General features: G+C 42.3%; 1 protein-coding gene across 1 annotated transcript in view; it reads right to left on the minus strand.

Annotated features, from left to right (window-relative positions):
• LOC117829351 (gamma-aminobutyric acid receptor subunit rho-3) overlaps positions 1 to 10,000 on the minus strand; it is a 21,309-nt gene that overhangs the window by 5,959 nt on the left and 5,350 nt on the right. The window contains exons 3-4 of the mRNA XM_034706982.1: positions 6,782 to 6,889; positions 816 to 913 (exon numbers count right to left, since the gene is read on the minus strand). Coding sequence (XP_034562873.1) covers positions 816 to 913; positions 6,782 to 6,889 — 206 coding nt within the window. The remainder of the gene's footprint in view (positions 1 to 815; positions 914 to 6,781; positions 6,890 to 10,000) is intronic.

A 10,000-nucleotide genomic window follows, 5' to 3' on the forward strand; every position in this document is an offset into this window, starting at 1 on the left:
GGTTTGAACGCCTCATGCGTGTCTTCAATCAGGAACTGGGTCACTTTTGAACACTTTTGCGTGTGATTACTCCTCAGGCTTCAAAAGAATCCTGTCCTAAGAGGTCTCTAATACATGGGGGCAAAGCACAGTCCTGAAGTTACACTGGTTTAGAAGGCAGACCTGAAAGAGGCGACAAAAACCTGCAGAAAACACATCTCTGTCACCGACCGGCTCAGATTGTTTCCTTTCTGTGAGACTAATAAACAAATAAAAGTTCAGAATGAAACTCACATTTTTGTTCGATTGGCTGAAGTGGAAAAAAAAGCAGAAGTGGAAAGGTAACTCGAGGACTTATAAACCAAACTGAAACTAATCTGTGGTCGGGTCTTTTCACAAGATGAACAGAAAATCGCTCGTTTCGAAACTTAAGTCTGTGGTTTGATCGCTCTCAGAGACAAAACAAAGATACGATCGAACACTAAATCTGACTCATGAATTTTCTTCTCGGCTCTGATGGAGTCAGACACCAAAAAGGAAATGATGTGGTTTTTACTTCTGAGCACAGCGTCCTTAAACTCTGCAGCAACCTCCTAAACAACATGAGACCGACACAGACGAGACATCTGAAGCTCCAAAACCAAAACTGAGAAAGAAATGAGAGACACTTTGACAGCCTTGTTACAAACTTTCATGATCCTTTCTACTAATTTAACAGATTCAAGTCTTTGGAGTGAATTAAAACATTACTGTTTAAAAACAGTCATCTGTTTCCTCGGGGTATGATCTATTCAGATCTGGGGTTTCCATGCTCGACTTACAGACATTGAACTCACCTCAGAGGGTTCGTCTGTGTCGTCTGGCCAGCAGGCGGCGGTGATGATGGGGTAAACGTCCGACCAGCCTCTCTCTGTGCAGTTCCTGCTGATCAAACCTGAGACACAAAAAGACAGAGAGAATGTTTAAAGTTTTATTTTTACATTTTGGAGAAGCAGGTGGATTTTTCTTCAGATTGCATGAAACATGAGTCTCAGTGACGCCACCTTGTGGTTTCTGAAGAGGCGCTGACTCAACCCAAACAAGCCAGAGAGGAGGCATCCTTGGAAACAGTTTAAATGCACCCACCAGGGCCCGTCTGCACATCCAGCCATCACACAAACAGGACCATTAGTCTTAACGTCCCGTTATGGAACGGCCCATTAGGTCATAGCGTTAGCCGCATGCACGACTGCAAATAATCAGCCAATTAACTAATTGCGTCATGAAAGAGAGGCCGGTGCAAAACGTCATATGTCCAGGGAACCTCCTGGAAAACCCTGATCCAACAAATTCAAACTGAGCATGCCTACTACACATAACAACAATAAACATGGCGAGCGGTCCCTCTGTGACTGAGAGAAGATCAAGAAGAAATGGACATTTGATTTTTAGAATATAGAATGAACAAACAGCTGATATCAGCAAGTCAATCCTCAAAGAGAACAAACAAGGAGGAAGGGAAAGTCTGGCTTCAGATCTTGAACCGGGTCAATGTGTGTGGTGTTTCTAGTTTCTAGTCAGTCTCTAGTGGACACTCGAGGAACTGCAGCTTATTGAGCTTAGCTTCATTTTTCAGCACCAGAGCCATGCCACCTGTTCCACTGTTCCTTATTAGAAACAGGACTTTGTGTACTCTGTTTCAGTTGCACCTACAGAAGCCAAAACTCAATCCTCCATGATTCAGTATCTGGAGAGAAGCCAGTAAATTTGAGCTCTTAGTGAGTCTTAAAAATAGATCCTGAAGAGACTTCAGTTTGTGACTCTTGCTCTGCTGCTTTGTGCCGGTTTTCACGCCTCACTCTCAACACTGATTCAAGTCGAGGATTTCCATCTCCAAGGAGGGGAGTCGGGGGATGAATAAACCAGGCTGCTGACAGATGCTGCGGAGGGGAATCGGAGAGGAAAGTCGGCCAGCACAGATGTTGACAGCTGCCCTGCGAATAATTAGACTCATTAAGTGAAACAGTGAGAGACGAGGGAAGGGTGGAGGAGAAGAAGAGGAGAGTGATGACGGGGAGCAGGGGGTGACAGATCAAGTGCTGGCTATCAGTTCCCGGTCCTACTATGTTCTGCATAAACCAGCTACGTGGATAAATCAACTGCATCTCAGAAAACGGCTTGGACCAGCTCTTAGTTATGCTGCTATAGGCTTAGACTGACACACTGGGATCCTGTCTTTCCCTCTCTCTCCTCTCTCTGCCTGTCTCTTACTTTAACTCTTCCTGTCCCATTAAAGTTACTAACCATAGACCTTTCTGGAGTCCCTGAGCTCCCTTGTCTCGTAGGTTCCTCTGGATCTCTGCTGTAGACGGCCTGCTGCTGTGGGCTGTGAGGCTTTGTGTGCCCTCATGTATGCTGGACCATGTTCTGACCTACAGAGCTCTTCATGGTCAGACACCTTTGTATCTTAAAGAGCTCTTAGTGCCCTACAACCCCTCTAGAACACTACGCTCCCAACATGCAGGCCTGCTCGTTGTACCTAAAGTCTCTAAAAGTAGTGTGGGAGGTAGAGCCTTCAGTTATCAGGTCCCTCTCCTTTGGAATCATCTACCAGTCAGGGTCCGGGAGGCAGACACCCTCTCTACTTTTAAGAGTAGGCTTCAAACTTTCCTTTTTGATAAAGCTTATAGTTAGAGCTGGATCAGACTTGAACCAGGTCTTAGTTATGCTGCTATAGGCTTAGACTGACACACTGGGATCCTGTCTTTCCCTCTCTCTCCTCTCTCTGCCTGTCTCTCACTTTAACTCTTCCTGTCCCATTAAAGTTACTAACCATAGACCTTTCTGGAGTCCCTGAGCTCCCTTGTCTTGTAGGTTCCTCTGGATCTCTGCTGCTGTGGACGTGGTCCAGACTCCAGCTGCTACAACTACTACTATCTGTCTCCCCACTATCATCTCTCTCTCTCTCTTCATCTCCCTCTATCCCTCTCTCCAACACGGTCTCAGCAGATGTGTGTCTAACATGAGTCTGGTCCTGCTGGAGGTTTCTGCCTGTTAAAGGAAGTTTGTCCTTGCCACTGTAACTTGCTAAATGCTGCAAAGTGCTCTGCTCATGGTGGATTAAGATGAGATCAGACTGAAAGTGATAAAGTCAGATTTAAAGAGAGGTGCAGGAACACACACAGAGAGGGTGAGCGAGTTGACGGAGAGAGGAAGGGGAAGGTGAGAAGGAGGAAGAAGAGGAGCGGTGACAGACCTGCCGGACGGTAACGTGTGCACATGACCGAGTCAAGAGGATCAAAGATAAGAGGACAAGAGGTAATCAACGTGATGGATGGAGCAGAGTGAGCGCACTGATGGACGAGTCTGTGAAATTAGCCGTGAAGGAAACGGCTGGTGGAGGTCACTGCCGGTCGATACAGGCTGAGCAGGTTCAGTCGGGGACGGGAGGGTGAAGGGGAGACCCTGAAACCAAACTACCAGACCTCGCCTGGTTTGGAATGAGGACGTTTTTAAATCATCAAAACGTTCCTCACAGTTTGCAAAAGAAATTCACTTCATTTAAATTTCTTCAAACAGGAAATAAGGAGTAAGTTAGTAAACTAGGACACTGAACTTTGCTCTAAATAGTTGCTGCTGTGCATTAGAGAAAGCATAGAGGTGAGGTAATGCTAGGTGGACAAAATGTTTAAAAAGAGTTCCAAAGTGGGGAACACACTACAAGATAACTGAGGTGATTTTGGAACTGATTTCCCGTCTCCGACAAAATCAAAGTTTGGATTTTTTTTCCGATGTTTGTAAAGCTAATCTTGTCCGATTTTCTTGTAGTGTGGGGGATGGTATGAGTTACTTTATTTAATCATGGCCACACTGACTGGAAAGCGTAAACATTAAACATGTTCAATGAACAAAAAGAAGTACTGGTTGGCTCTCGTCCTAAAACGGAGGGAAGACGAAGAAGAAGCAGCAGAAGAAGAAGGCTCAGTATCCAGCTAGCTAGCTCGTCTTTACCGCAGTGTGTGGCTTCTACTGCAGCGTGAGTCATGTCGGAGGTGATGACGGATGAAAGGGAGATACTCTACCTGCACCCATACATGTTTCCTCACCCCTTTGGGAGTTTTTTTATATTTTGTAAAAAAGAGTGAATTTATGGAAAACGTGGAACACATGCAGAAGAAGACGATAAGTTTTCATCTACTGGTCTCACACACAGAGTTAGAGATGTTGGTTCATTAGTATCACCCCACGGATTTTTCTTTTGGCATCATGGTGAGATGGTCCCTCTCCATCTAAGTGTGTTAGGTCTCTCTCTCCTTCTCTCTCCCTGTCCCTTTGTATATCCTTATGTAATCTTTCTTTCACTTTCTCTTATTTATTTATTTTTTGGCCCACCTAGGTGTGCACGCCCTCTTTTACAGAACATGATATTAGCTGTCAATAAAAGATAGGCCAGAGTTCTAAGAGGGATGGTGATGGTTGCATGCACACAGTCACAAGCACAGAAGAAAAAGGTTTCCTTTCTTTTCTTTTGCTGCAAGAATAAATTGCATTAATATTTGACAGTTTGTGACAAACATGACACAGACCAGAAATACATATGCAGACAAGAGGAAAAGGAAAGAAAAAGAGAAAGAAGAAAAAAAAAAAAAAAAAAAGAGATGTTGGTTCATGCTTCCATTTCCTCACGGCTCAACTATTGCAATTCTCTCTTCACCAGCCTCAATAAATCCTCTCTTCACCGACTACAAATAATTCAAAACTCTGCTGCAAGACAGTCAACCAGGTCCAGCAAAACAACCCACATCACCCCCATCCTATTCTCCTTTCACTGGCTGCCAATCAAATCCAGAAAACAGTTTAAAGGTGACATATCACGCTTTTTTCATCAATATATATTGGTCTAAGAGGTCCCCAAAACATGTCTTTAAAGTTTATGCTCAAAAAAACACTTTGAAATCAGATTTTGGTCTGCCTGAAAACCCTCTTCTTCAGTCCTCATCAGAACACTCTGTTTTCTCTCTGACCACGCCCCCTCAGGAAGTGGATGTGCCTCGGCTCTCCAGCACGTTGATCTAATGTTTACATGTTGGCTGAATATACACGGCTGCTCAGAGATCGCGTTACTTCAACCCTCTGAATCTGATCCAGAATCTGATCCAGACGGAGAGGCGCCTGTAGCAGGACCTTTCTGAACCATTGGTCACAGATTTAGTGTTTCTTGTTGTTTTATTTATCAGTATGTAGACGTGTGTCTTGGTACACAGCTACGAACATGTAGCTATGTGGCTATGCTAACTAGCGCTAGCACTTATCCATGATAAATAAAAATCATCCACTAGATCTTCAAATCTGCAGACGTGGGGAGTAAAACCGACCTCTGCCAGAAAGGCAGCAGCACCTTTTATGAAGGATTGGTCACAGATTTAGTGTTTCTTGTTGTTTTATTTGTCAGTATGTCGACGTGTGTCTTGCTACAGCTACAGCTACAGCTATGAACATATAGCTATGTGGCTATGCTAACTAGCGCTAGCACTTATCCATTACAAATAAAAATCATCCACTAGATCTTCAAATCTGCAGACGTGGGGAGTAAAACCGACCTTTGTGTTTATTAAGACAGCCTACAACTAGCATGCCTCCCTCCTAAGCTCCTTGTTAGCACACATGTGTGCAGGTAATGAAAAACAGGGGAGGGATTCAGTATTATTTTATACAGTCTATGGGCTGAACAAGCTCTGAGCTCTGACTCCGTGACAGACCGGATATTGTTGTTACGTAACAAAAACACGGAAGTCTGAAACGGCTCGTTTCACACACATTTACAGAAAGGTGGAGAAATCAGAACAGGGGCAGAATGGATTCTTTTCATTCTCGGGGGGTTTGTAGACAGGGACACAGATTTCAGGTAGAGAACCATTAAAAAGTCCATTTTGCATGATATGTCACCTTTAAGATCCTCATATTAACTTATAAAGCAATCCATCATCATCCCCCCCCTCAGATCCTCAGACCAGGGTCTGCTTGCTGTGCCTCGTGTGAGGCTGAAGACTAAAGGTGACCGTGCCTTTGAGCTCGTGGCTCCCACTCTGTGGAACAATCTTCAGCCCCAAGTTAGCTGTGCTGATTCCACTGAAGCTTTTAAAAAGCATCTTAAGACACACTGTCATGGCTTTTGACCATCTTATGTAATTTGTTGTTATTTTGTCTGCTTTCATTATTATCTTATTTATTGCTCATTGTTTTGTCTTGTCTTACTTACTTACTCATTCATCACTTTATTTGACGGGGACAGTACATGTCGGCACTTCTACATCTAATTAACACTACGCAGTGTATGTAGGACTTAAAGCCATGGCTAAACCTGAAGAAGACAATCAACCACATACATTAGACGCTCAATTTAAGGTTTGATTCTAAGTTTCTGGTGACGTGGAAAAAACACGACTCAGAAATAGATCTTTATATATTCATTTAACACTAATTCAAGACCGTTTACCATGATGACATGTAGGTCAGTATGAAGTTTCAAATTCCTCCACCCTTCTCTTGTCTAGTCTTGCCTTCATTTGTCTGATAGTAATGTTTTTCCTTCTTCCAAATTTGACAGAAATACGGCAATAAGAGAGTTATCAGGATTTTTTTGTTGCATGTGTTGAAATCTGATATCATGACAGTCCTACCTGCAACTTTATCACCAAATGATCACCCTGAAACAGAACATTTCATTCTTTTTAAAGACCTGTGTTCACCATCGTGCGTGTGTGTGTGTGTGTGTGTGTGTGTGTGTGTGTGTGTGTGTGTGTGTGTGTGTTTGAAGGCTCACCGTTTTTCCCAAACAGCCGTACGATGGGGGACGGGCAGGGGAGGGTCATCACCTCTCCGACGGCGGCGCTCTGCCAACAAGAGACATTGTCCCACTCGCCGTGACATCCTGCACACACACACACACACACACACACACACACACACATTAGAGGTATAAATCACACTGCCCACAGCTTCCTGTTTGGCTGAACTCTCTGTTCAAACTGACTGATCCTGTGCCGGCTGCAGAAGAACCATGAGGAAGTAAATCAACATAAAAGCTCTGTGAAGTGTTGACGTTTGGCTCTGCTGTACGTTCAGGACGGAGCACCGAGCCTCACTTATCACTGATCCTCACAGCCAACCTGTTACTCTGAAAAGACTTAAAATATAAAAACATGAACTTTAAGTTATAACCAACAAGTTAGAACACGAAGGATGTGATTTATGTGGGTGAAAAACTCACACCCACACACCACTCTAAAACATGCGTGAGAAAAAACAGCTCCCAAGCAAAGCACACAAATAAAACCCTCTTTTATTACCACCATGGGGAAACACTCATACATACATGACCTTGTACGTAATCCTCAGAACAGCTTTGCATTTACATGTACCGTACATGTGTGTGTGTGTTGACCGAGGCCAGCTATACGAGCAGCAGGGGAGTGTGTTGATTTTGTTTAAGCCTGTGTTGCAACACACTTGCCATCAATCATTTATTTAACTCCCTATCCAAACACCCTGCGAGTTAAGAGGAACACAAGAAGCACGCATGAAACACACCCTGACTACAACCCTGAACAAACGTTTGAACCCTGAGATGGACCCAGAACTTAAGGAAGGGGAGTCCCCTCAGTGCAAGTATGGACACACATTAACACACTCTCTCTGGAATCCTAAGGTGCATTCGAACCAAGAGTTTTAGGGTCTTCTAGCCCCCTGAACTACTTCACCCTGAACTAAAAGGTTCCTGGTCCCCCATTGTTGTCTGCGTTTCGACCGCGGGGTGAAGTCCCGGGTAGATTGTGTAAATCAGGCCAGTGACGTATGGAGAAAATAAAAAGTAAATAAACTACACCACCAGACCAGTAGAGGGCAGTAAAACAAAGAGGAATGCCATTCATCACAGATGACTCCATAGAAGCAGACGGACAGGCAGGTATCATTATGAGCAACACAACAGTTAGCCTGTTAGCATGAAGAGACTCAGCTGGCGCTGTTTTAGATGGTGCTATATTTCATCACAGATGGATTCACTGAATCAACACGTGAGAGGAGATAAGCGTGAGTAACAAAGACGTTTCAACACGGCTTTAAAATCCTTTTGAACTCAAAAAGCCGTGGCAGAGATCGGCCGGTGTTTTGGTTTAAACAGCGACCCTGTTAACTGGAGACTCAAAAGATTGACAAAAAAAAAATTGACAGATAAAATTTAACAAAAAAAGTTGAAAATATTTTGACAAAATAGTGAAAAAAGAAAATTTGACCCAAAAAAATGAAAAAAAAAAATATTGTTTTGAAAAAAAAATTTTTTGGAAGGAAAACAATTTTGAAAAAAATATTTTTTTTGAATTTTTTTTTTTGAAAAAAATATTGTTTTGAAAAAAAATTTTGGGGAAAAAAAAAAATGGAAAAAAAAATTTGAGAAAAAAAATTGAGGAAAAAAATTGACAAAAAAGTTGACCCCAGAGCCTGTCAAAAAAAAATAATTTTCCTCAAATATGAAATTGTGCTCCAAAAGCAGAAAAACATGAAAAAAAGTGAAAATTTTGCGCCTGCGGTTAAAAACATTGTAAAAAGCAATGAACGAATCAACACGTGAGAGGAGATAAGCGCGAGTAGCAAAGACGTTTCAACACGGCTTTAAAATCCTTTTGAACTCAAAAAGCCGGGGCAGAGATCGGCCGGTGTTTTGGTTTAAACGGCGACCCTGTTAACTGGAGACTCTCAGCCGGATGCATCCCTCATAAACGTCTTTAGACCATCATTAAATATCTGATGAGGATATTTTGAAATCTTAATAAAAACTAAACTAGTTTGCATTCCCAGGAACTCCCTCTGTGTTTCAACAGCTGTGTAAACTCCACAAACACTGACACCTTCAGCTGAAGGTCTCCAGTTTACAGGGTCACTTTTAAAACCGGAACACCGGGAGGAGAGACACATTCGCGGTGGGCTGAGAGAAGACTACTGTTACAAGCTGCTAAATCAAGAGAATCACAGCTTCTTCTTTTGAAAAGTACACACACATACAAAAGAGATAGAACAAATAAAAACTAATGAAAGAAAGAGAAATCAAGAGAATCACAGATGGACAAACAATGACTGTGAATTGTTTTTGGAAAATGTGACTAAAAAAATTGACTAAAAAAATTTGAGAAAAAAAAAATTTGAAAAAAAAAAATTAGAATTTTTTTTTTGGCAAAAACAGTTGAATTTTTACTTTTTTTTTAAAATTAAAATTTTGAAGAAAAAAAATTTGATTTTTTTTGGGCAAAAACAAAATGAAAAAAAAATATTTGCAAAAAAGTTGACCCGGAGAATCCCAGCTTCATCTTTTGAAAAGTACACACACATACAAAAAAGATAGAACAAATAAAAACTAATGAAAGATAGAGAAATCAAGAGAATCACAGATGTGTGTGATGTTATTGTGGACGGAGGGCGGAATGAAAACACTGCGGTTAATCTACCAATCAGAAACGTTCAGCATTGCAGGCCCCGCCCCCTGAAAGTCCTGGGACCTTTGGATAGCACTACCCCTCTAGCAGGGGCTTTTTAGGGGGGAGATGATCTACCCCTGAACTAAATGTAGTCTTCTGCCGCTATAATGCAGGTGAGTCTCCACAACACAACTTTTAAATGGAACGAGTATGATAAAACAAGTTCACATGCACGCAAACACACACACAGATATTCAATCTAAACATATCTTCACCTTCATGAAATGTAGACCCTAAAGATCTGAGTGCCCCTATGATGCAACTTTGTACCCACAAATCCTTACTATATCCTTGCCCTAAACAAAGCTTTAATCCTGCAGACTTACAGTAAGTCCCCATTAAGACGGTTAGTCCCCATAATGTAACTTTGCAACTTAAGTCCCCACAACATCCATAAAACAAGTCCTCCACAAACACGTGAGTCTTAGTTTTTGTTGTTTCTGTGCATTCCATCACTGTTAGTCACAGTGAACTTTTTAACTTTGAGCTGAAGCAGATTGCAGAACAACCTG

This window comes from Notolabrus celidotus, chromosome 17 (assembly GCF_009762535.1).
Source record: "Notolabrus celidotus isolate fNotCel1 chromosome 17, fNotCel1.pri, whole genome shotgun sequence".
NCBI lineage: Eukaryota > Metazoa > Chordata > Actinopteri > Labriformes > Labridae > Notolabrus > Notolabrus celidotus.